Source organism: Arachis ipaensis, chromosome B2 (assembly GCF_059453495.1).
Source record: "Arachis ipaensis isolate K30076 ecotype BB chromosome B2, ASM5945349v1, whole genome shotgun sequence".
Lineage (NCBI taxonomy): Eukaryota > Viridiplantae > Streptophyta > Magnoliopsida > Fabales > Fabaceae > Arachis > Arachis ipaensis.
This window is the reverse complement of record NC_142437.1, coordinates 31,954,045-31,981,837: the sequence shown is the minus strand read 5'-3', so window position 1 is coordinate 31,981,837 and position 27,793 is coordinate 31,954,045. Positions and strand designations below refer to the sequence as shown.

Sequence of the window (27,793 nt, the reverse complement as noted above, 5' to 3'; positions counted from 1 at the left end):
CCTTTAATGTTTTGAAATATATGTTATGTACAATATTTTGGTAGATAATTTTTGAGAAATGTTAGGTGCTCAACAGTTTTTCTTTATTTTTGCCTTACACCTATTGACCAGACATAATCCCTCTCCACCTGCTGAACTTCCTTTAATTCAACCCCAACTACAAACTAGCTTTCCCACTCAAACTGAGTAATAAATCCGTGGGCTCTTTCATTCTCCTCAATCAACAGCTTGACCCTGGAAAAAGAAGTGATATGAAGAACGTGGAGTCGTAATCATGGATATAGGTACAGTATGGAACTTACAAATACTGCAGCATGCAATCAGCAAATTAATGATATGTTGCTCACTTCATATTAGAAATTTCATTCAAAGCTCAAATGGTGCTGGTTGGCATAAGACATAAAGTAATGGCAAAGATAAGCTATGTGATCGATCACCTAGAAACCTAAATGAAATAGATTACTTTTTAAGGGGAAAAAAATCCTCCATCTTTGTAGTACTAAATAAACCAAGACTTGCATAACATTGATGCTTGTTACTCAGACAAACAGAGATAAAACAAATATTGAGCATTGATCATTTCTATTAACACAATCATTACATAAAATGTGTGATATCTAAACTACCATTTGTGCCCATGGACTTTGCGAACACTGGCAAAAGTACCCATCAAACAAAGAAACTAACATTGTACCATGAAAGATGGGTTCCGTGTGACAAAAGTATCAAAACCCCTAATTTTTTGTTATTTTTTAATAAAATTCCCAAATTACCCCCACCTTTTATCTTCTTCCCCAAATTCCAAACTTTCGCAACCCTCACCACCACCAACACATTCCTGATTACTACTGCCTCCCCTCCCCCTCTCCACAGAACCCCCTTTCCTTGTGGTCGGTTACGCACTCTGCTCCAGTCTCCACGCCATCATCAACAAGTACGCCATCACCCAATTCAACTACCCCGGCCTCTTAACCGCACTCCAGTACCTCACTTCCGCTCTCGAAGTCTACCTTCTCGGCAAATTAGGGTTCCTCCACCACTATCCTTTCACTATCGACACCGCCAAGCATTTCTTCTCGTCTTCTTCCTTGCCATCGTCACCAACACCAACCTCCTCCGCCACGCCAATGTCGACACCTTCATCGTCTTCCGATCTCTCACCCTCTCCTCGTCGCCCTTGTGGACACCGTCTTCCGCCAGTAGCCTTGCCCTTCCAAGCTCACATTTTTCTCCATATCCTCGTCGGTGCCGGGGTATGTCGCCACTTATTCTACTTTTACATGCTTATTCTTTGGCTTTTGCTTATCTTGTCACAATCACCACTGAGATGGTTTACATCAAGCACATAGTCATGAATTTAGGGTTGAACACTTGGAGTTTTGTTTTGTACAACAATTTGTTGTCTCTCATGATTGCGCCCTTGTTCTGGTTTCTTACCTGTGAGAATCTTTGAGGTTTTCGATGCTCCGAGATCAGGTTCTGGGTGCTTGTTTGATCCCACAAAAAAAGAGATGATGGTGGTAAAAGGTGATGATGGCGGTGCTGGTGGTGGTGATGGTGGGTGGTGACAGTGGAGAGGGGGTAGGGGAAGCAGTGATAATCAGAGAAGGTGTTGGTGTTGGTGGTGGTGAAAGTTGAGAAAGTTTGGAATTTGAGGAAGAAGATAAAAGATGAGGGTAATTTAGGAATTTTATTAAAAGGTCAACAAAAAATTAGAGCTTTGGTACTTTTATCACACGAAATCCATCTTTCATGGGTACAACGTTAGTTTCTTTGTTTGATGGGTACTTTTGTCCGCGTTTGCAAAGTTCATGGGTACAAATGGTAGTTTATTCAAAAAAAAAAAAAAAAAAAACCAGCATGTCCTAACTTAAATGTCATATGATTCAAACAAGGGTTTGGATATACATGTAGGTCCAATTTATAACAACATTTCTTTATCCAATGAAAAACAATTAATGGTTTTTGTGTAAAAATCAATACAACTTGCCAACCACTAAAACAATTAAGATTAAGGTAATTGAATGAGCTCAGACCTTTCTATAAGCCAAGAACGTGAACTTTGAACTCCTGATGATGAAGAATCTGAGTCAAGAAAAAAGGAAATCAGCTAGCAAGAAAATCAAATGCCAAACCACAGAAAAATTTATCAGTTAACCTCAATTGCCTATATAAGATCAGTCATATGCTGGTCAAACTTACCATTGTCATCCAAAACAAAGGCATTGCACAATCTATCGCATTTCAGTTTAAAGTGGGCCTCTACCTGAGAGGGACATGCGATATTCTGTCATATCCTAAAAAGTGTTTCATGTGTCAACAAGGAAAACATGACCAACTGAATCGCTTCAAAATATAAGCTATCATAGCAGGTCCTTTCTTAGAAGCTGAGGTTCACATTTTGCTAAATAGCATACTACATATAATGCCATATGTTGATGTTGCGTTTGCCACAAATAAGCAGGTGTAATTCCAAGAAAACGATTAGGTACACCACCAACTCCAGGTTCCACTGAATCCATAGCAGCTTGGAAGAATTAACCCCAGTAACTGAACTGTTTGGAGTGGTATAATTAATCGAAGTTGTGCTTGAGTTGATCGTGGCGCTGGTGCTGGTACTCTCAAGGGAGCTTGTCATGTTCTAGAGAGCTAAAACTACATCAGAAAGGAATATAGATGATATAGATATGTAGCGAACAGAAAATGCACTTGGATCTTGACAAATTCATTATCTTAATAACCAAGATTGGTAGAGGTTCGAGTAACAGTGGTGTGAGTAATTTGTTAATAGTATACAACATACATCTCAGTATCTACTAATGAAATTTAACACCGGTTGTACTTTCCCCATATGAAAGGAATTTTACTTCATGATTAACGAATTAAGTTCACCAATAATCCCCACATGAACATGAACCATTCTCAAAGTGGTGGAAACGATTCCGGTCCCTCATTACAATTTTACGCCCAGTGATCTTAGACATCATCTTCATCACAGCATGACAATCCAAACACACCCTAAGGTTCTTCACAATCTTGATTGGGGTTCCTGGACGAGTACTAATTAGTCCAAATGCCAAAGCTAGTTTCTCACTATGAACTTCCAGGGACTGCTCCTTTTGTTCCTCCGCTAGATCATGCAAAATGATATCTGTCTTTGGTGTATAACCCTTGGCCTTGAGGCAACAATTCATCTCCTCCAACATCAAGTATATCTCCTTGCTCTTTGGGTGTCTTAAATCGCCAGCAAGAAACTCATGTACCCTGTTGTTAACCTCAATTGAGCTACAACCAGGTTCCTTCTCAACTCCATACTGTTTCATCAGTAACCTTATATTTGCAACACCTTCCCAGTTCCCAGCAGCAGCGTACATGTTGGAAAGGAGTACATAAGTCGCCGAATTTGCCAAGTCGTGGCTCACAAGGAACTCCACAACTTCCTCTCCTAGTGAAGCATTGTTATGAAGCCTACAAGCCCAAAGAAGAGTTCCCCACAAAACAGGATCAGGATCAATCTTCATGCCCCTTACAAGGTCAAAGGCCTCTTGAAGGTGCCCAGCTCGGCCAAGAAGATTCACCATACACCCATAATGTTCAATCTTCGGTTCAATCCCATATCTGTTCTTCATCAAATCGAAAACCTCCCATCCTTTGGCAACCAAACCAGAATGCCCACAAGCACTCAAAACCGCAATGAAGGTAATATCAGTTGGCAAAACTCCCATTCCTCGCATCTCATCAAACAACCGAAAAGCCTCTTCGCAAAACCCATGAATGGCATACCCCATAATCATGGAGTTCCAAGCCACCACATCCTTACAAGAAATCCCATCAAAAACCTTGCACGCATCCTCTAAGCTACCACATTTACAATACATATCAACCAAAGCAGTACCCACTTGAACATTAACCCCAATCCCATTGTTCTCAATGTAAGAATGCACCCACCTACCAGACTCAAGTGCACCAAGTTGCCCACAAGAAGATAACACCGCCAACACAGTAACCTCATTAGGCCTAACCTTACTGTTCCTTTTCTTCTTCTCATCCAGCATCTTCCTAAACAGCAACAAAGCCTCATTGGGTAACCCATGCTGAGTGTACCCATCAATCATAACATTCCAACAAATCACATCTCTTTCCTCCTCCATTTCATCAAACACCTTCCGTGCCTTAGCGAGCTTCCCGTGCTTTGCGTAGCAAGTGATCATAGCTGTGAGAGACACCAAGCTTCTCTCAGGCATTTCGTCGAACAGCTTCTGCGCGGAAACAATATCACCCCCGCGAGCGTAAGCGTCAACCAGGCACGTTGTGATATACAAGTCGTCGCAGAAACCGAACTTGACGACGTGGCAGTGGAGGGCCATGGCGGGTTCGAGGGGTAACCCTTTGAGTAGTGAAGAGAGGGTGAAGTTGTTGGGTTGCACGGAGGTTTGGAGCATTTGGGAGTAGAGGATGAGGGAATGGTGGAAGAGACCACGGTGGGCGTGAGCGTAGATAATCGCGGTCCATGAGAAGACGGTGGGGTTTGGAGTGAGGTTGAAGACGGAGAGGGAGTGGTGGAGGTGGCCGAGGGAGGAGTACGATCGCTGGAGCTTGAAGGGGAGAATGGGGAGATGGCGCTCCAGGCCACGGCGGAGGACGGCAGCGTGAATTTCCAGGAGGTGGTGGACCGACTTGACGTTGTCGATTAGGAGTGCGAACTTGTCTGCGTTCGGTAAGTGAGTGGTCGGTGGCGCGACGGCGGAGGCGGCGGTGGTGGTGGTTGGAAGTTTGGCTGTGGAGTGTTGTGGTGGTGGTTGTGGTGTGCTGAAAAGGAAGGTTGAGGGCATCCTTTGTAAGATAAGATTGATGTTTGCAGAAAATTAAAAAAAAAATTAATATAAAAAATATAGATTCTTATTTTTATTTATTAGTAGTATATTGAACTTTTGTCTCTCCCTCTCTTCCTCCCAAAATCCGAGATGCTTCCTACTCTGACAAGCTTTCCTTCTTAGTTTCAATAATACCTCTATATTGGATTATTGTTTTCCTAAACTTCTTTGTTGATCCAGTATTAGTACATTAATCATTTTCAGTTAGACTTATAATCGAATTATCTATATTTAATGATCTCTAGTGTAACTCCTGCTTGAGTTCAATCATCTTTTTCAAATAATCTTCAAAATTATTTTGATAACTCTTTTAATTTATTTATTTTCTTTATCTGATTTGATGATATCAAAATATACCTCACCAAGACTCCAACTTATTTAAAGAAAAAGTGAATCCATGTATTTTCCGATTTCTTTTATAATTTTGCATGATACACAACATTTTGAAGCCACTCATAAGCTAGCCAACACTAGTCTCTATACACACAAACACAAATTAGCCACCAAACTTTATGCAGCAGAGCAAACGCCTATATTTTACATAAGGAGTTAAGAAAATTATGATACATTATGATACAAATCATACAAATAGGATCACCGTAGCATCATATAAGCTTTCTCTTCTTTCCAATTAACATATGATTATTGTGGAAAATACTTGAATCCTTATGATCCACCCATGAAATTGGCTCATTCTTCACTAGTAGCTCAAACTCTGATGATGCATTATTATGCAAAGAAGCTCCACTGTAATTCCCAGGAAATGCCAAACTCAAAGAGGTTGGAATAACACTTACACTTTGATCACCAACACTGTTATTATCCTTATCATCATTTACAATGCAAGATGGAGGATAAGAAGAAGAAGAAGGAGGAGAAGGAGGAGGGTTTTGCCACTTCGGAAGAGGAGCAATAAGAAGTGTCTGAAGCAAAGGTCCAGCTTCTGCTACACTTCTTAGCAACCTACCCTTTTGAGGCAAAGGCTTCCCCAAAACAAGTTCATCAATCACAAGTGAAGCACTATGATCAAAATCACATTTTGAAACACCCTTTTCTATAGTAGTGGTTCTGTTTTCATGGTTTGGAAATAATGCCAACTTGCTTGGTTCTTTTTTTGTTCTAGCATGATGTGAAGAATCACAAGTAGAAGGAAGCTTCTCATTTGAACAATATGAGAATAATGCTTTGTTGCTCAAATATGGTTTTTTAGTAATTTCCATTGATGATTGTGAAAAGTGATGGCTTGTGTAAGAGGTGTTACATGGTTGGGAACTTTTTAGTATTGATTGAAGTTGGTATCTTGCTTCATCTCTTTCTTGGCAAACTTTGTTTAAAAGCTTGAATAAATGTTTGATGGTCTCCTCATATTTGCTTAGCTCTTCAATGGCTTCCATATTCTTGGTGAAAGCTGTGCTTGATAATCTCTTCAATGCCCTGTCAACAGTGGATTCATCTTTTGGTAACCAATTTTGAAACCTATTGTTGCTGTTATTCAAAGTTTGAAAAATAAAATTTCAGTTTTAGATATTATTCATTTTACATTTTCATTTTTTTTTTGTTTATGATTCTGTGGTCTCTAGGAGAAAGAAATTTTTTCCTTTCTCAATCTCTTGATTTATTTATCTAATTTTTTTAGACAATAAATAAACTATAAAAATTAAGAAGTATTACAATCACACCTTAATAAATGAACAAATGATATGCACACCATTGAGAGAATGTGTATATAAAAAATGTGCTATGAGTGTTGAAGAACCAAGAACCTTTAGTTGATATATAAAGTCTTTAACCACCAAATCAAGATTTTCAATTAAAATTTTAAAACTTTTGTTTATAAAAAAATTAAATCTATTTAGTGATATATAAATACTAAATTATAACCTTCAAATCTCATCAGATTATTGAATATTGCATTTTTTTATGATCCGTAAGTAGGGTCGGATACTCGAAGATTGACGATGAATAGGGTTATGGTTAACATGTTATAAACCCGCGAATAATGTAAAGTTGAGTTTTAGAGACCATGTTTATCTTACAAGGCACGTAAGACAACGTAACAAAACCAGAATTTCAAAAACAATTTCATTCATTTTGCATATTTGGAGGAGGAAGGAATTGCTGGTTAAAGAACACATTCTTGTCCATTTAGACAATGGGTAGGGTAGGGTAGGGTTTGGATCCTATCTTAACTTTACTCACGGGTTGAGAATCTCTCAACCCTAATCTTACCTGCCCGACTGCACCCTAAAGTTCTAAACCCTATCCTATCCTACCCTACCTGCAAAAATATCAAATTTTTTCAAAACAAATGTAAAATTCAATCATTTCAAATTTCATACATATTACTAAAATAAAAAATAAAAAACTAATAATCTAAGTTACTAAATTAACTAAATAATTTAGAGGTTGCTCACTTATTGCAAGTCATTATATGAGGGAGGTTGTGGGTTCAATTCTCATCTTCTAATATACATAATTTTTATAAAATATGTGTTATATATAGAATGCGAATAGGGTAGAATAGGGTACACCCTAAACTCATATCCTACCCTAAAAGAATAATGATATATGTACATATTTTATATATTCCATTGGGCTGGGATGTCTACATTATAGGATTGAGCAAGTGGCATCACAGTAAAACTAACGAAAGATGCAAAATAAATTGCTACAACTTTAAAATTGTACAGCTTTATTAAAAAGGTAACATGGTTAAAAGTTCTTACTTCTTTTCCCTAAGTACAACTTGTAGAGATCATTAAATTCTGTTATTTCAAAACATAAATTAAAACTAGATCCAATATCACATTTCACATAACATCTAGTATTGTTCTCTCCATACCAAGATCAAGCCTCAAATTATAGAGAAATATTTATGACCAGTAATTAATTGAAGAAAACTCCTAGCATGCATAGAGAACAAGGTGTCTGTGAAACATTCATTGCAAACCAACTAGATGAAGCTATATTTATTTTGAAAAAAAATAAATTAATTAAGGGTGAATAAAAAAGATCTCTGAGAAAGAGAAACAGATGAACCATTCACCTTGTAATTAGAACACAAATAAGGCTTGGTATCTATCTGTTAATGCATTCCTTGAGATTTGAGGTTGAATGATAAATATGAAATGATATGGTTGGTTGTACTTTAATATATGTAATTTGGAGCTACTAGTTGGTTCTAAAACAAGCTTCTGGGAACTTATATAGAGACAACCTCAAATATATTTCCATTGTTAATTGTCAATTGTTAAAGTTGCTTTCAATGCAAAAGTAAAAATAGTAAGATTCATGCAATCAAGAGTTTATAATTTTATATTATAATTCAGCGGCAGTTCATTGTATCATCGAAGCCCCTCCCCTGATTATAGGGATAATGTTCCCCATTTATCATTGATTTGTAATTTCATTCTTAAACTTTGGTTTTGGTTTATATGTAGAGCCTTTTAAGACTTTAAAGCATGTAAGTTGATTCTTTAATTAAAGTTACTAAATCTATTTTAAAATAATCGATTTCAGTTGGTCTAATAATTAGTTTATTAATCTACTTAACTAAGTGTTGAGAATTCGAATTTTGCCTTGTGTATATAACAATTTATTAGCTAACAACAAACCCTTAAATAGAACTCCTATCTACCGGACTAAGGAATATCGTAGACAACCTAAAATCTATTTAAAATTATCTTTTATTAAAAAAACTTTGTCAATAAAATATCAAAATGCTATATTTACACTAAAATTCAATCATCAAATTAATTACTATATATATGTTTGTATATAAATATATATATTATTTAACTCATTTTTAATGTGTATTTTTATATTTTAATATGTATTTTATATAAATAGTTATTTTGGTGAGTAATTTTTTATATATACATTGATACGAGAATAATTTTTACAAATAATTAAATTTAAAATATTTTTACCCCATTTTTTAATATAAAAATAAAGTTTCAAATTTTAACAATTTTGATGCTGTACACCCAAATTCAGTATTGTTTATTATTGTTCCATAAACATTTCACTTGTCAATATACAACGGCTTGTGGCCTACTTTTAGGAGCTATGGATTTATTATACAATCGGACAATCATCATGTTACCAAGTTCTTAATTTTGTAGACACATGTAAGCACTAAGGCCAAGTCAAGTGTATATATACTACGGTCTACAGGAAGTAGAACCAGCATGCCCTCAAAAAATTTAACCAACATTTTGTTTGTGTGCAAAAATTTCAACGATTTCGGTTCCAAAATGACAAATCCGTAATGTCACCTAAATCAGCATGTTGACCTTTTGGTTTGGTTATGAGACCATAGTTTTCTTTTATTTTCTTTTTTGGTCATCATACCATAAGGTTCTCGTTACCACTTGTCTTCCTAAGTTCTTATATGGGCTTGTTATTGTGGCTCCCTTCAGCTGAATTGCTTAGCGAGGGATTGGTTTGCGAAAATATTTTTGTTTTTTGTTTTTATTTTTTAAAAATAATTTTTATTTTTAATTTTTTTAAAAAAATGTAATCAGTTTGTAAAAAGAAGATTTATTTTTAAGTATCGAAAATAATAAAAATATATTTGATTGATTTATTTTTAAAATGTATTTTTAATAGTTTAAAATTACAAAGTTGTATTTTTATTAAATGTCAATTTTAGTTATTTAATTTTTTATTGAATTAATAATTAATTTTTGTACAGTATCAATATAAAATAAATTATTATCTTATTATACTATTTTAAAAAAAACTTGGTATCTCTTATATACATAGTTGGTTTTATATTTTCTATAGCCCTATATAACAATAAAAAATATCAATTGAAACAAAAAATCGAAACTAAAATTAGTTTTATACCAAATGAATCAATTAATTAATATCAAAAATTTATTGATGTAAACAATTTTTTAACAAATAATTTATTAATAAAATAATGAATAAATAAATATTAAAGTTAAAAAAATTTAAAACAAAAAGCCAACTTTTTTGTTCATATTTTTAAGTTTTTTATGTACTCTTTTAATTTTTATAGCGTGAGCAAAAAACATGTAAAAACAATAGAAAAAATTCGAACCTTTATTCCAAAATAAAAAACACCATATTTTAATTTGAAAACGTTTTCAAAAGTTAAAACTGAAAAGATTAAAAACATGAAAACGGCGTTTTTAATTTTGTTCTATTTTTTTTAAAATATTTTTGTTAAAATTTTTTTTAAAATATTTAATTAATTATATTTTTATGTCTTATTTTCATTTTCATTTGAAAATGAAAATGAAAACGATTAAACCAACCGGGCCCTTAGACTTCATGGAATTGTAACTTTCAATTTGAACAAGGCAAAGTATTCGATGGAATTCCATTCAATAGAACTGTCTAGAATATTTATAAATTTATCCCAACTCATTGTTTTGTATTTATCTATTATGAACAAAATTTTGTTAAGATATGCATGATGATATAGATGTCCATTTATGAGATTGGGCGGCTAATTTTTTTCTATAGTGAAAGGATAGCTTTTCAAGATAAATTGAAAGTAAATGAAGGTTGAAAATAAAGGCTTGTCACCTGTATAAATAGGTGAAGCCTCGCTTGTTTTTATATAGCAACAATCAATAAGAATTCTCTCTCTCTATTTATATTGTCTATATACAAAACTCTTTCTCTCTTTTCCTTCATACGTTAATACATATATATATATATATAAGTATCATCTCTTTTATATTGAGATAGTAACTGTGGTTAATATTGTTATCTAATTATATTTCCATATTTTATATTTGTTACTTCTTCCTTATTTATTTAGTTATTTTACAACACGTTATCAGCACGAAGCTCTAACGATATTTTAAGAAGACTCCAGGTAACAAATTTTCATTATGTCGAAACTCTTTCATCTTGAATTTGATGTTCTTAATATATCTGGAAATAATTATTTATCATGGATATAGATGTTGAAATCCATCTTGATACAATGGATCTTGAAGATACCATTGAGGCTAAAAATAATACATCTCAAAAAGGATAAAAGTCAAGGCCATGATTTTCCTTTGTCGTTATCTTGACGTATGATTGAAAAAATGAATATCCCACGTTAAAAGATCCTGCAGATCTGTGGAAAGACCTTGAAGAAAGATACAATCATGTGATACTTCCTCAAACCCGATATGTTAGGGAAAACTTTCTTGACCTTCCATGTCTCGAATGTGCTCCTGTAGCAGCAGTATCGAGAAAAAGAATTTGAAAATATTCTGAGTTAATTTCTTGCTTTCTTGTTGCTGAACGCAACAATGAGTTACTTTTGAGGAATCATGAAGCACGCCCAGTTGGTGATGCCCCATTTCCTGAAGTAAATGCGGCGATTAACCCCAGAAGAGGTAAATGGCAAGATTTTGATAACAAGAAAAATTATGGAAGGAAAAGAAATTATGTTCACAAGAAAGATCTCACCAGAAGTGGGATAAAGAAAGAAATAATGGGGAAAGTATAAATGCTTCCGTTGTGGTGGAAAAGGCCATTGGTCACGTACCTGTCGTACCCCAATGCACCTAGTTGATCTTTATCAAACATCCTTGAAAAGGGATGACAAAGAAAAGGAAACAAATTTTGTTTCAAATGATGAAAATTCCACCACTCATTATGATGTATCTAATTTTTTTAAGGATTCTGAAGGTAATATTGGCTATTTGATCAATGATGGAATAGTTTGATATATGTATGTATTTGTTAAGTATTCATGTGAATAATTTTACTGTACATGTACTTCTACTCATTTTATTATTATTATCATTTGTTTTTGAGGAAAAATGGCAAGGACATATTCTGAAGATATTTGCCTTGCGGATAGTGCAAGTTCGCACACTATTCTTAAAAGTGATATATATTTTACCCATCTTGTGCCAAAAGAGGAATATGTTAATACTATTATTGGCTCAGGCAATGTGATAGAAGGCTCCGGAAGAGCTATAGTTTTGTTTCCTGGAGGAACAAAATTTATAATAAATAATGCACTATTATCTACCAAGTCCCTGAGGAACTTGTTGAGTTTCAAAAATATTCGCCGAAATAGATATCATGTTGAGACAATGAATGAGGGAAATCATGAGTATTTATGTATCACAACTCATGATTCAAATAAGAAAGTTATATTAGAAAAATTACCCTCACTTTCATCTGGGTTATATTATACCAAGATTTGTGCAATTGAATCACATGCCATTGTAAACCAGAAGTTTACTAGCACAAATTAATCCATAACTTGGCATGATAGATTGGGTCATCCGGAAACAACCATGATGAGGAGAATTATTGAAAACTCTCATGGACATTCACTAAAAAACCAGAAGATTCTTAAAACTAGTGAATTTTGTTGTGCTTCATGTTCTCAGGAAAAGTTAATTTTTAAGGCCATCACCAGTAAAGATTGGATTTGAGTCCCCTGAATTCCTAGAAAGGATTCAAGGTAATATATGTGGACCTATTCATCCACCATGTGAATCTTTCAGATATTTTATGGTCCTAATAGACGCATCTTCGAGATGGTCACATGTGTGCTTATTGTCTTCTCGCAACCTGGTGTTTGCGAGATTACTGGCTCAAATTATTCGATTAAAAGCACAATTTCTAGAAAATCCAATCAAAGCAATTCGCCTTGATAATGCTGGTGAATTTACTTTCCAAGATTTTGATGCTTATTGTATGGCTAATGGAATAAGTGTTGAACATCCAGTAGCTTATGTTCACACACAAAATGAATTAGTAGAATCACTTATTAAATGCCTCCAATTGATTGCTAGACCCTTGCTTATGAGAACAAATCTCCCAACCTCGGTTTGGGGGCATGCTATTTTATATGCCGCAGCACTTATTCATTTGAGGCCAATGAGTTACCATCAGTTCTCTCCTATGCAATTAGCTTTTGGCCAGCAGCCAAATGTCTCCCATTTAAGAATATTTGGGTTTGCGATATATGTTCCCATTGCACCACCTAATCGCACCAAAATGGGACCCCAAAGAAAATTGGGGATATATGTTGGATATGATTCTCTCTCTATAGTGAGGTATCTTGAGATACAAACGGGAGATGTATTTAAAGCCCGGTTTGCAGATTGTCATTTTGATGAATCAAAATTTCCAACATTAGGGGGAGAGAATAAGCTTCCTGAAAAGGAACTTAATTGGAATGCATCATCGTTGATGCATTTAGATCCTCGATCAGGGTAATGTGAACTAGAAATTCAAAAGATTATACATTTGCAAAGAATAGCAAATGAATTGCCTGATGCATTTTTTGATACAAAGAGGATAACCAAATCTTATATACCAGCGGAAAATGCCCCAATTCGAATTGATGTCCCAGTAGGACAAGTAGCCACTGAAGCAAATTCACGCCAGAAGCGTGGCAGGACGGAAAATGCCCCAATTCGAATTGATGTCCCAGTAGGACAAATAGCCACTGAAGCAAATACACGCCAGAAGCGTGGCAGGCCTGTCGGTTCCAAAGATAAAAATCCTCGAAAGAAAAAAGAGGTAAATACTATTCCTATTGAAAAAGACATAGTAAAGACACCTGCAGTTGTCCAAAATTTTGATATAATGCCAGAAGACGTTCAGGTACCTAAAAATTGTGAAAATGACGAAATCTCGATAAATTATGTCTTTATAGGAGAGAAATAGGACCGAAATAAGACAATTATCAATGAAATATTTGCATATAATGTGGCATTAAATATCATGCATGAAAGTAAGGATCTTGAGCCAAGATCAGTCGAAGAATGTCGACAAAGGAATGATTGACCAAAATGGAAAGAAGCCATGAAGGTTGAATTAGACTCACTTGCAAAACGTGAAGTCTTGGGACCTGTAGTCCGTACATCTGATGATGTAAAACCTGTTGGATACCGATGGGTATTTGTGAGAAAACGAAATGAGAAAAATGAAGTTGTGCGCTACAAAGTCCGACTTGTGGCACAAGGTTTTTCACAAAGGCCCGATATAGATTATGAAGAAACGTATTCCCCAGTAGTGGATGCGATAACATTGCGTAATTTGGTCAGTTTATCTGCATATCATAAACTGCATATGCATTTAATGGATGTGGTAACAGCCTATTTATATGGCTCATTAGATCGGGATATCTATATGAAAGTCCCTGAAAGACTAAAGATGTCTAAACCATCCAATGAATATTCGCAAAGGTTATACTCAGTTAAATCGCAAAGATCTTTATATGGTCTAAAGCAATCTGGACGAATGTGGTATAATCGTCTTACTGAGTATCTGACCAAAAACGGATTTAAGAATGATGATATCTGCCCGTGTGTTTTCATAAAGAAAATTGCATCTGGATTCATTATTATTACTGTGTACGTTGATGATTTAAATATCATTGGAACTCCAGAAGAAATTCCAACAATTATAAAAACTCTAAAGGAAGAGTTTGAGATAAAAGATCTTGGAAGGACTAAATTTTGTCTCGGTCTGCAGATCGAGCATATGAAAAATGGGATCTTTATTCATCAAACAGCATACACAGAGAAGATCTTGAAAAGATTTTATATGGATAAGTCACATCCCTTGAGTACCCCAATGATCGTAAGATCTTTGGATGTGAAAAAGGATCAATTCCGTCCTAAAGAAAAGAATGAAGATATCCTTGGTCCTGAAGTACCATATCTTAGTGCTATTGGAGCATTAATGTATCTTGCTAATAATACGTGACCCGATATATCATTTGCTGTGAATTTACTAGCAAGATATAGTTCCTCTCCAACCAGAAGACATTGGAGTGGAGTCAAACAAATCTTTTGATATCTTCATGGAACGGTTGATATGGGATTGTTTTATCCCTATGGATCCAAGTTACAATTAGTTGGCTATGCAGATTCTGGATACTTGTCTGATCCACATAAAGGGAGATCTCAAACAGGATACCTGTTCACATATGGTGGTACAGCTATATCATGGAGGTCCACGAAACAGATGATTGCTGCAACATCCTCTAATCATGCTGAAATACTAGCGATTCATGAAGCTAGTCGCGAGTGTTTTTGGCTCAGGAGTTTGATCCAATATATTCTGTCATCATGTGGACTGATTGATCATAAGATAGCTCCAATTGTCCTGTTTGAAGATAATACAGCATGCATTGCTCAACTTAAAGGCGGATACATCAAAGGTGATAGAACAAAGCATATTTCTCCTAAATTCTTCTTCACTCATGATCTTCAAAATCAAGGGACAATTGATGTCCAACAGATCCGCTCAAGTGACAATCTAGCAGATTTATTTACAAAGTCACTCCCAAAATCCTCCTTTGAAAAATTGGTACATGAGATTGGGATGCGCCGATTTCGAGACATCAACTGATGTCGACAAAAGGGGGAGACTGTAGTCTTTTTTCCTTGGTCAGATTTTTTCCCATTGGGTTTTTCTTGACAAGGTTTTTAATGAGGCAGTCCCATCACAAAGGATATTGTACTCTTTTTCCTTCACTAAAGTTTTTCCCATTGGGTTTTCTTTAGTAAGATTTTAATGAGGCATATTCCTAAATGGTCATCCAAGGGGGAGTGTTAAGATATGCATGATGATGTGGATGCCCATTTATGAGATTGGGCGGCTAACCTTTTCCTATAGTGAAAGGATAGCTTTTCAAGATAAATTGAAAGTAAATGAAGGTTGAAAATAAAGGCTTGTCACCTGTATAAATAGGTGAAACCTCGCTTGTTTTTATACATCAACAATCAATAAGAATTCACTCTCTCTATTTATATTGTCTATATACAAAACTCTTTATCTCTTTTCCTTCATACGTTAATACATATATATATATATATATATATAAATATATAAGTATCATCTCTTTTATATTGAGATAGTAACTGTGGTTAATATTGTTATCTAATTATATTTCCATATTTTATATTTGTTACTTCTTCCTTATTTATTTAGTTATTTTACAACAAATTTCACATATTTAACATTTTTTATATATCATAACAACATTCTTCTTATGAGCGACGTAAATAAGAGGAATGAAGATAACGAACGTGCTAAGTATTTGAGAATGGAGAGGGCAGTTGACAAATTCATGCGCAAATTTGTGTTCTCTAAAAATAATTATTAATTATAATCGTTTAAAATTGGCCGGTTAAAAATTGTTTACATATATTTTTTCTTAAGATTAAGATTGGTTGAGCTTTATGCCAATTATCTTCCATTTTTAGAGGCATTTTAAATAACTACCTATGATCAACATCATCATTATCTTTGTGTCACTTTTTTTTTTATTTCCTTTTAGGTTCTCTCACTGCCTTTTGGTTGTGATTAGTACTATGATTATTTGATCTGATCATTTTATAAAATGTTTGTTAATGTATATGCTTGTTCAATCTTTTCAGGAAGAAGTCTTTGCCACCACACTAGACTCTTTTATCTCCGGCGATGGTGATCCCTCGTTAACAGAGAGATTTATTGTTGTTAGAATAGTGGTTGATTCCATGAAAAAAAGTATCAGTTGAACAATCTGTCGTAGTACGTACATCTTCAGGGTGACTCTAATAACAAAGACACTGTCGTCTCCGTCGACGATGTTGCTTGATAAATGCTAAATACCGATTTAAAAATTTTCAAATTAAAAAGCTCAATATTCGTTTTAGGTTTAAACCGAAATTTAACATTATCAAAGTTTAGCTAAAAATATTACAAAGTTTAAATCAATAACCAAAAATTTAATTCTGGGTCATTCTCTCTTAGAATCATAATCGAGTGCATTTTCATTGGTTATGGAAATATCATAGGTTTGATTCCAATTATAAAATTTTTAAATGGTAATTAATTAAAGGAGCAAGCAATAACTAAATATTGAAAGAAATCAAACTATAAGCAATTAAGGAAATTAACCAGAAAAAAAAGAAAGTTAAAATTTGTCAACTAACCACAACATGATAATTATAAAGAGCAAACTCAATTCGTCAACCTCTGCAAATTGAAGAAAGTCGATTAGGTTTAATTAGTCTTAATTCCTAAGTCATAACCAACTTACAAATTGAAATTAATACAAGATTAATATTAGTAGAAACAAAATTAATTAACAACTCTAAATTATCAATCAATTTGGACATTAGTAACTCAAGTTCACCTAAGTTCCAACCCAAGTAAAGAATCAAAATCTACTATATGACTAAGTGAGACATTTCATCAAACCTTAGAATGCATAAATATAAAGCATTATAAATTACAAGAATTAATAAAAACTACAACTATCCACTACAAGAATTCAGTAATATCAACTCAAGTAAGTATCAATAAAGTAAAACACATCAAATTCATTCATGAAAAATATAAGTTCAACAAGAGTTCTTAAACTAAACTGACATAACATGAAATTAACAAGAAAGTGCTAATGAAATAAGATAGTAGAACAAGAAAATGTAAATAAAACTAAACTAAAACAAGACTAAAAATTAAAATTAGAGGAAAAATTGACAAAAAATTAACTAAATCTACCCTAAATTCTCCTCCATTTTATTCTTCATATTTTCTCTTTAAATACTAAAAAATATAAAGTTTGAGGCCTTTTAGAGGTCCACAATGTGAGCCAGATGCTTCATTAATGGTGTCATGTGAGGCTTGATTCGCGGCGCAAAAAATGGTGGCGTGCGCGGTCCATATTCACTGTCCACTATAGATACATGCATATCATTTTGAAGCTCCATATGTTAGCTTTCTAGTGCCACTGGAACCACCTTATTCAGAACTCTAAAGCTCAAGTTATAGTCAAATTAGTAAAAAAAGGTCAAAATTGATAACATCCAAAACATTCTTGGCACAAATCTTTGGTTGTGAATTACACCACTACAATATTTTAATCTTTAGGCTACGGTGTTTTTGGCCACGTTTGAAAACTAGTCACAGTTTTTGGCTATGACCTAAAATAAAACCTTTAGTCACTATTTTTTTAAAAACTGTGACCATATATATCTAGGGTCACGATTTTATAGGGTGACTTTTTTTCAATAAAATTATTCTAGATTTTAGGTCACGCTTTCTCTTGTCATGGTTAAAAAACGTGACAAAAAATACCTATGGTCACGATTTTTAAAAAATGGTGACCTAAAAGGGTCTATTCTCACGGTTTTAAGTAGTAACCTAAAGAGATATATGGTCACGGTTTTAACGAGTGACCTAAAAGGGTCTATAGTTACGGTTTAATAATACGGTGACCTAAAAGGGGTCTATGATCATGACTTTAATGCGTGACCTAAAGGAATATATGGTCATGCACTACGGGACATGCGGAGGATAGCGGTTATAAAACCGCCGGTAAACAGCTTGCCAGCGACACATTATCCGCAGCGCATAAAGGCGCGGCATCACATTTTGCGGTGGTTTCCAGCAACCGCTGGCATAACCGCCGCAAATCAGGTATTTTGCGTCGATCAGTTTAGCGGCGGTTTATATAAACCGTCGCTATATTATCCAAGAGTGATTTCCCTCACGTGGTTGCGACAATCCTCAACCACCGCAATTTGCACCAGCGTTTTTTATGAAATTTACTTGAAACCGCCGCTATTCGTAGCATTTTTTTATATAAAATTTTATTTTGATTTATTTTACAATCCTGGAGATTTTTTTTCTTTTTTTTATTTAAAGAATCTTATCGTTATTTAATTTTATCAATTTTTTTAATTATATTTTATTTTGTTTTTATCTTTTCTTTTTTATTTAAAGAATCTTATATTTTTTTCTCTCTAAAATTCTGCATTATGAAAAAAAAACTCATGAATATTTAACTGCGAAACAAACTAACATGTTTATTTTAATATCAATAAAGTAATTCAATAGTCACCCAAAAAGGTAAAGTACTTGGCTAATAATTAAAAATGCATAGTTAATATAAAAAAAAAAACATATACTGAAAAACAAACTATCACATATATCCTAATTTCTAATTTCCGCCATGTTCATCCAAAGAATTCATCCGTGCAGCGATGTCTGGTGGCAGCTCCCCACCTTGCTGTTGGACCAGATAACTTAGCACACTCTCTATTGCCTGCCTCTTCGTTTTCTCTTGTGCTAATTCATCCTCCATTGCTTTCTTTTCCAATTTTTCGGTTGTCACCTCCGTCAGTAGTTCACACAGCATCTTTTGAGCCTCTTCTACTTGAGCTCTATCCACCAGCGGCTGCGAACTCGGACGGAAGAGTTGACTTGGTGTCGGCCCGTGTCCTATGCCACGCACTCTACCCGGGTGCTCTTTACCGAGAGCTTGGGCAAGGAAATCATTTTCTGACAATATTCTTGTAGATTCATCCAGCTGCTCAATCTCGGATATTTTTTTCTGCAGGCATAAATAAAATTACACAATCACACTAGAAATATAGCATAATCTAGACATTTTAATAACTAAACCCAACATGTTACAACATAAATGATTAAGTGTACTTACACCAATCCTCTGAGCTTCTTCGTGTATATAGCTGCCATCAAGTCGTTTTTGCTTTAGGATCCATACTTCTCTCCTACCAACTCTCCTCCCTTGTTTTTGTGACTGTGACATTACAATTTATACCATGAATTCCACTTCTTTAAATTTTTCAATAATTCTTTGTTGTTATACTCTATAGATAAATCAAAACTAAATGCCAACTAATTTATTTTGCCTCAATCGATAAGGTATCTAATGATTGCTCCATTTATTCTTCAAGGATTGAGTAATTGATTATACTTAAATAGTAAAATTATTTTAATAGCTCCAGCATTACTTCTTTGAAAAATAGCATCACTTGTCAATACCTTATAAGTCAAAACTGAAGAATGATTTGTCTAAAAAAAGAGAATTATTCGAGCCAATGATAGGCACCTATACTTGATTTCAAATATATATTACCTCTTCTTCCCTTACCCTAGCCAAGCTTTTAGAACCGCCAGTGTGCGTGTAAAGTTGCTTCTTTCGATTCAGCGCGTTTTGCTTGCACTTCACCTATTAAAAATCAATAGTAAGCTTGAATTCAATAAAGTAATCTTTATAACTTTATATATATAATATCTCTAATTACATACTTATTATATTTAATATTTATTAAATTTTTTAACAATAATTAGGAAATATAAATAAGATAAAAATTAATATAATTAAAAAACAATAAATAAAATTATTTTAGCTTGTTTTGAACCGATTTATTATTATTGTCTAAATATTTTTACATATTTTTACGATGACAGACAAAAAATAAGGTTAACGCTGCACATATAATTATAAATAGTTAAGGGTATTTTAGATAATTAACAAAATAAAACTATATTCCTAATAATATGTAGTATATTTTTTATCACCATGTTGTGTAAATATTCTCTAGCTATTGTTTCAGATCACACCATTCGTGTCCCTAATAAGGGGCCAGATGATATTCTGTACAATATTGAAGGTTGGTGTACATCAATCTCATCACCATGCATGTACATATTATGAATTTTATCAAACATTCCTTTTGGCCTGTGACTTATGCTGAGAATTGATATATTATATTTAACTAATCATATATATTAATTAACAGGGTTCAAATTCAAATCAATCGAAATAAAAACTATTTATCTATCTCAAATCATATCAAAAAATGATCAAAATTGCATTTTTAGATTTGATTGGATTTCATTTCTTAAAAAATTATATGTATTAGATCAGATTTTGAATCCATAGTTATTAGAAGTGAACCGGTTAAATTACTGAATCATTAGGTTATTGATTTAATCGGTGGGTTACACATTGAATTGGCCTGGTCATAATTAAATAAATGGGGTACCTTTGTTGCAGGATCATTACGATAATCAATGAACCACCTCCAATGCTCTCTAGGAATTTTCGCCGGGCAGTTGTCAAGATTCTGCTCAAGTGTCATGGTTGTTTTGTAATGCTTATCATACAGCCTCCCCCTTGTATCCTTCCAGGACCTCCCCATTTGTCGCAAAAATATTTTCTTGATTCTACCACCGCTATCTTGCTGAAAGTGGAACATCTCCTACGATGAATAATGTCCAACTGTAAGTAATTGTAAGTTGAATGTTTGATATGATTCAACAATGCCAAAAGTCATTTTACCTTTGTGCAATCATTATAAACCGTGTCTTTGCCCTGCACCTTTGCCCAACTCTTCTCACAGATAGGAAACTTGCTGTAATCAGAGCCCATCACTCCTAGAATGCCACTCAACATTCCAGCTCTATCTCCGATTGCTTGCAACTCGTCGTTGAACCTCAGTATGACCTTGCTTCCATTAAGAAACTGCTCCATATCCTCCTTCACACTCATTTTAGCTTGCTTGACTATTCCATCAGAATCTAGAAATAGAAAAAAAATCAAATTCATGTCTACAATGTGCACAACATGTGAGAAACATACAAATATCATTAGCTAATCAATTAAAAAGTTGTATGGTTCAACACTTGTTACCAATGAGTTCAACATCCCAAAACTCAGTAGTCTTTCGTCTTTTGCGCTTTTTAGCATCAGAAGCAGCAAACATCCTGTCAATGTGTTCTTCAAACGAATCTACCTTGTTCGCCTCCGGGTCAACGTCCTCATTGCATGGTTCCGTCACCTGTACACTGGCGTTAGCGGTCTGTGGCTCAGGTCTTGGTTCGGTCCGAGGTGGACGAAAGGGTCGGAGAGGAGCTGTTGCGGAGACACCACCGTTAATAGGGGGCGGGGGATGAGCCAGTCATCGTCAGCAGATGGTAAGGACGCAGGAGGTGCAACTGGAGGCTGCTGACGTGGTGGCTCCACGCTTGTGACTTTCGTGTACTTAGCTTTCCTTGGCATCTTAAAATCCTTGCATAAACACATGTAGCATGACAGATAACATTAATTAATCTTAGACTAACAAGTGATATAATTAACGTAATTGGATAATAGAAATAACATACACGCACAAAGACAAACAAATATAGAATTGGATATATTTCAATATAAGTTTGATAATTAACCAAATTCTGGGCAAATATTTCATTGGTGATTAATATATATTTAGCTGAAAATAAGATTCCATAAATTTCTTCTTTTCTTTTTTTCAGAAACATTAATTCATGTACCTAACTAAAACTGAAGGTTGAACAAATAACTTTAAAGATATGATTGAACAGAACATAGCGTGAAGATGCACCAATAATGGAGAAGCATGCATATGTATACAAGTTGGTTGGTTAGGCAGTGTTTAATTGCTTTTGTGGTCCAAACTTGTAATTAAACCATATACACTACTTTTGTGATGAGTCTCAGGATATATGCATATGCAAGACTACTAGTACTCATATAGCTCCAATAAGTACTCTTTAGAGTTCAGAAATCACATACAAAAGTTATAGGCAAAAGAGCAGTTATATACTGTATACAATAGAAACAATTGAACCATCAAAAGAATTTAAAATATTTTAATAATATTATACACACTATAATTGAACAAGAACTCTGTACTTTTTAACTTTTACTACTCCTATCCACACATATATGTGTATAAATATTTGTTTCTTTCTTTTCAGCCGATCCATAATCAATGGCAGTGTAAACTGTTTATATCATCTTTAGCACTGCACATAGATTTTTTTCACTCATTAATAACCTAAGGTGATTAATTAATTCTTTCAACTTGCATTTGTGAAGTAGGTAAATATTATTACTTGGATAAACGGTATTAAATGACGCATCATGCTAGCAATGAAAATAGAAAATAACATTAGTTATATGTACGTATATCAATTACATAAATGGAATCTCTTTAAATCAGAAAATAATTCAATGAATCAAAGCTCATATTTTAAAATTTTTTTTCTTAGTTAATAGTTATAATGAAGATATGAACATGCAACCCCCAAACCCATCAAATCTTAGCTGGGATTATTCCTACCCACTTATAAATTTTTTACGTAGATAAGGTGAATAAATTAAAAAGGCAGAAAGGAATGCATGTGATTATATATGGTCAGCAATTAAAAAACGCAAGAAACTGAATCAAGAGAAGGAAGATAAGGAGCAACATGAAGATGGAAACTAGTTACCTCAACGAGCACGACGAAGGTGTGGAAGAGAACTTGACTGCTGACGGTGTGGAAGAGAACTTGACTGCCGACGACTTTCCACAGCAAGACGATGTGTGTAGCAAAAATAAGGATTCGACAAGGGAAGAGTCGGGGTGTACGTGTGAATAGACCAATACTAGGAGGTATAATTACTTAATTAGTTAGTTAGTGATGTGGACCATGATATTTTAAAATAATACTAATAATTCAATTTTTTTAAATAAAATAAAATAAAATCGTGCGGTGAAGCCGAAATCTTTGCATGCTCAAAGGCGTCTCCCAGTAGCTCTAGTATCATTCCGAAGGCCTTGTCACTCACTCCGCACATGCACTTTATATGGTATAGCCTCACCAAGAACCCCAGCTTCGAGAATTTTGAGCATCTTGGATACAATTCCTGCTCTCCATCTTCAAGTAGCTCATCAAAATCATGGGCCACGTGACTAGGTTCATTGTACAAATACGACAACTCTTTGGCACCCCCCCAAAATGTTCGTTGCTTGACTCTTCTTCATTGACAATGAAACCTTGAAAGTTGAATGCCTTATTAACCATGTCGCGCATTGGATCTCAACGGATGCTACACGGTTCACCTTCTTGTCTCTCACTTGAGCACTCTCCTACGCCTCTCTCACCGTGATGCAACCAAAAGGTATAGTTGGTAGGAAAAGGTTTCAGCAGCAGATGATCATAGGCATCATCTCTAGTTTGGAAAAGCCGAAACCTACCCGAAGGACATGGACAATGTATCATCCCATTGGACGATGCATTGGCAAATGCGAAGTCCAAAAATGTGTTCAAGCTGGCCTTGTATTCATCACTGCCTCTTGGCTTTGAGATCTAACTCTTATCTATGTCTACTTTAATGAAATCATGTAATCAGATGAATAAATATTTAACGAGGCAATACAAATAGAAAATCTTTAAAAAAAATTCGGGCAAAGTGTCAAAAGAAATATCTTAAATTTATCACGATTATGTAATGGGAGAGTACTAATATATTTTAATTCAATAAGTAATGCCAGAGAGAGAACGGGAGGATAACTTAGAAATGAAAGAGAGACAAAGGTACTTGTATCAAGGATAATAAATAGCATGCGAATGGTATTAGGAAGGATGCTTAGTCATAGTAAAATTCTGCACTTTTAAAAAATTACTGGAAGAAAGAAACTCTGGTCCAATGCCAAAGAATGAACTGGAAAAGATATACTTCCTTAAAAAATAAAAAAAAGGAAGGACGAATAGAAGTTAGAGTTTAAAATCATAACAACCAAAGAGGTAAATAACAAATCATATTGAATCAAGTTAAAATCTGAGATCAAATTGAATCAGTAACCTTGATGATCTAAAGAAGTTGCAAATAACAATTTCTTCAATACTACCCTCATGGAATAATAAATGCTTGTTGTTTCAAACATAATTGAGAAAATGGATCATCATTTTTTCATGCAGCTCAGAGAATATGATAAACAAGCTCATACTATGTACTTTTAGGTTCCATGTATGTTCATCGATTAAATGTACGGTGGCGAATGAAGGCTAACTAATGAAAATGAAAATCTCAATAAAATAGACAACCATAAACTAGGAAGCATAACTCATTAACAGCATTAAAAGTTCTGTTGGATAAGAATAGTCACCAGCCAAGAAAATATAAGTACATGTACACTAACGCCAAATTACCAAGAATAAGATTTTAAGAGAGTTGGTCATTGACATGAAGCAAACACATATTGATAAGATTTCTAATCATTCCCAATAGGAAAACCAAGTTATAGTACAACCTAAAAAGTACAAATCCTAGAGCCAATTTATTGTCAGATGAAGCAAGAAGTATCAGGCATAGACAGAAAAAAGGAGTAATTTAGACTAATGAAATAAACAGTGTGTATTAGATTATATCTAAAAGTATTATTGTATACATTCATACAAAATACAATGTATATGTGTATATATATATATATAACAAACAAATAATATTATCAAAAATAGATTTAACATTAAAGGAGGCATACTGCAGGCCACGACCCATTGCCCTCAGATCAAAGAGCACATTTTTTGGGATCTCTGTTGAATTTCACAAGAACGATGGAACAGCACCTGATCTCATCATCTAAAATTTACAACAATTTCAGTACACTATGTATTTTGCTCTGCATGGAAGATTGAAAAATTCTCATAGCACAATATAATACAATACAGTCACTGACATCACCTCCATACAAGTCCCCTCTTCTATATTTCCATCTTTTTTGAGGTTGAAATCTGAGTTTAGACTCTTCAGTGTTTCACTGAATTACTATTAGGCACTGTATTCTTTTAAATTATTTTTTAATATTAAATGATAAAATTGTTAATGGATTTCCATTACAAAATAGAGACATGGAAATAACTGCTCACTTAACAAGCAAAGCAACATTCATTGCCTGTGCCTTTCATTTTTTCTCAATTCATCGATTTTCTTCTTTCTTTTTTTTCTTTTTTGACATAGTTAATTCTCTAAATTCTGTACTATTCTAACTCATTTAAGACTATAAGTAATTCTATACTATTTTCTAAATATAAGGAATAATCACTCTTAAATCAGTAAATTTTAGAGAAGACAGGTCGGGTGATAGGTCTCACTAAATAATTCAAGGGTCTAGATATTTTTTTTCAAAGAAAAATAAGAGAGGGATTTAGATTTCAAGACCCAGACACAATTTCCAGTTGTATTACTCTGAGGCAAATTACATCAACAAACTACAATGGGAAAAAATTCTAAATTTAGGACTTGTTTTGCCCTAAATCTCATATAACAAACTTAAATTTCAACTTTAAGCTTTTTCAAGTCTCAAGACATGATATATTCAGTCAGCATAATCAACCCATTAACCCTTCTCTATTAAAAAATAAAAAAAAGAAGCAATTATGGCAAGAAAAAGAATAATTGTATTTGATTCAATCAATTTACTTCCTCTTTCCATGGAAGCATAGAGAACTGTTAAGAAAGGTAAATCAGGCAACAGAAAGTTATGTAAACCAAACCATATACAAGAAAGTTCTTCAATCTTTATTTATTTATATAAATTCTCATATATTTAATAACTGGATTAGAGCTTTTATGTTCAGTTTGCATGCTCTTTTACAAGTGTTCAACTTTAATCTTTGTGATAGATTTCTAAAAATTGTGTTTTATCCTGTTCAGATACTAGTTAATTTAAAAAAAAAATGAAAAAAAAGCATATTGTAGAAAGAGATAACAAACCAAGAACAAGGAGGAACCTTGCAATTGAAGAGGGGTTTTGGTACATACCTTAAGGCAAATCGACGAAGCTGATCTACAAATCGACCGCAGTTTTGTTAGCCAAGCTGCATGAACAAAAATTCATAGTCACAAATCCATCACATAAGAAACGCACTACAACAAATACAACTAGAATTACTATCTTAATCACCCCACGCAACCACCCTCAAAAAACCAAACAGAATAAACTCCAAAGAAACAGACAACAAAATCAGTTTGAGATGGAATTATAACCATGACAATGAAAGCTGGTTGAATTAGTTAGCTAACTAAAAATGAAAGCTTATTGTTGTTCATATATATTGAAAACTCTACTAGAGCTGTATATATGTATATTGGTATCTTATATAAGAGTTAACTAACTTTTTGCTAACTAAATTGAAATCTTAATTCTCTTCATGTAGTTATATTATGAAGGAGCTAACTAATTATATGCTTTTCCTTCTTGTTGATGACTTAACATTGTATATGATTGTTTAACAAAAAAGATAAGAATAATGAAATAAAGAGTGTGTGTTCTTATTAATAAATGAGAATAACAGTAATAACTTGAAGGGAAGATGAAAATTCCAATTCAATTATGAATCCCTAAACTTGCTGAATGTGAAAGCCAAACGTAGAAAAACAGAAGAGAAATATTAAGTTAAAGGCCCAAACAAAGAAGCTTTAAAAACCAGTAGCGGTTATACTTTAAATACTACCATACTCCAGATTGAACCCCAGATCCTGCCAAACATAAGACACTGAATCGTAGAATAATGGAAGAGATAATGGTGAAAATCCACAAACAACAAAATTTAATAACCAGTTAAAAGTCATCAGATATACTTGCATCTCTTAACACACAAAGTCCAATTACAAATCCCTAAACCTGCAAGATGAAAGAGATAAATTTTGAAAATCCAAACTAAGCAGCAGTAGCTTTTAAAAACCAGTACCAATTATACTTAAATCCAAATGCAAATCCTAGATCCTGCCAAACATAAGACACTGAATCGTAGAAAAAGGGAAGAGATTAAGGTGAAGATCCAGAAAAAACCAGTCACCACCAGTTATGCTTAGGTCCTTCAATACCCAAGTCCAAATACTTACATTTATAAAAGAAAATGACCAATGTGTTTCATAACCAAGAAAATGATCCCTGCATTTATACTACCCTTATTGGATTCAATCAATTTTCTTCCTCCTTCCATGGAGGCACAGAGAACAGTTAAGAAAGGTGAACTAGGCAACAAAAACCTGGGTAAACTAAACCATATACAAGAAAGTTCTGCTATCTTTATTTAGTTACATAAATTCTCAAATATTTAATAACTGGATTACAAGCATTGATGTTCAGTTTGCATACTCTTTAGAGCTTTTATGGTTAGTTTGCATGCCCCTCTACAAGTGTTTAGCTTTAATTTTTGGGAGAGATTTCTAAAAACTATGTTCTAACCTGTTCAGATGCTAGTTAATTTTAACAAATTAAAACGACAAAAAGGCATATGGTGGAAAGATCTAACAAACGAAGAACAAGCAGGAAGCTTGCAATCAAAGAGGGGTTTTGAACATACCAGAAGACAAGTCG

The 27,793-nt window shown here is 33.9% G+C and overlaps 2 protein-coding genes and 1 pseudogene across 2 annotated transcripts; 1 reads left to right on the top strand and 2 right to left on the bottom strand.

Annotated features, from left to right (window-relative positions):
* The first annotated feature begins 274 nt into the window (after nt 1-274).
* On the top strand, nt 275-1,568 carry LOC148573493 (GDP-fucose transporter 1 pseudogene; annotated as a pseudogene).
* A 1,148-nt stretch (nt 1,569-2,716) lies between these two features.
* On the bottom strand, nt 2,717-4,989 carry LOC107625203 (Tetratricopeptide repeat (TPR)-like superfamily protein). The gene has a single exon (XM_016327785.3). It carries the CDS (start codon nt 4,830-4,832, stop codon nt 2,889-2,891), a length of 1,944 nt encoding a protein of 647 aa, XP_016183271.3. The 5' UTR covers nt 4,833-4,989; the 3' UTR covers nt 2,717-2,888.
* A 13,824-nt stretch (nt 4,990-18,813) lies between these two features.
* Nucleotides 18,814-21,684, bottom strand: LOC107627120 (uncharacterized). The gene is made up of 7 exons (XM_088505798.1): nt 21,658-21,684; nt 21,316-21,427; nt 20,965-21,203; nt 20,669-20,884; nt 19,756-19,848; nt 19,315-19,416; nt 18,814-19,206 (listed from the first exon to the last, which is right to left on the bottom strand). The coding sequence occupies exons 1-7, from the start codon at nt 21,682-21,684 to the stop codon at nt 18,814-18,816; spliced, it is 1,182 nt and encodes a 393-aa protein (XP_088361924.1).
* Between the last annotated feature and the right edge of the window lie 6,109 nt (nt 21,685-27,793).

What these genes read in the sequence shown, in the direction of transcription:
- LOC107627120 (XM_088505798.1), bottom strand. Translation starts at nt 21,684, where the DNA reads ATGCCAAGGAAAGCTAAGTACACGAAA. An exon ending in TTTATAATGATTGCACAAAG is followed by an intron (nt 20,885 to 20,964) that starts GTAAAATGACTT and finishes TATTCATCGTAG; the next exon opens with GAGATGTTCCACTTTCAGCA. An exon ending in AAGAAGCTCAGAGGATTGGT is followed by an intron (nt 19,207 to 19,314) that starts GTAAGTACACTT and finishes TTATGCCTGCAG; the next exon opens with AAAAAAATATCCGAGATTGA.
- LOC107625203 (XM_016327785.3), bottom strand. Translation starts at nt 4,832, where the DNA reads ATGCCCTCAACCTTCCTTTTCAGCACACCACAACCACCACCACAACAC.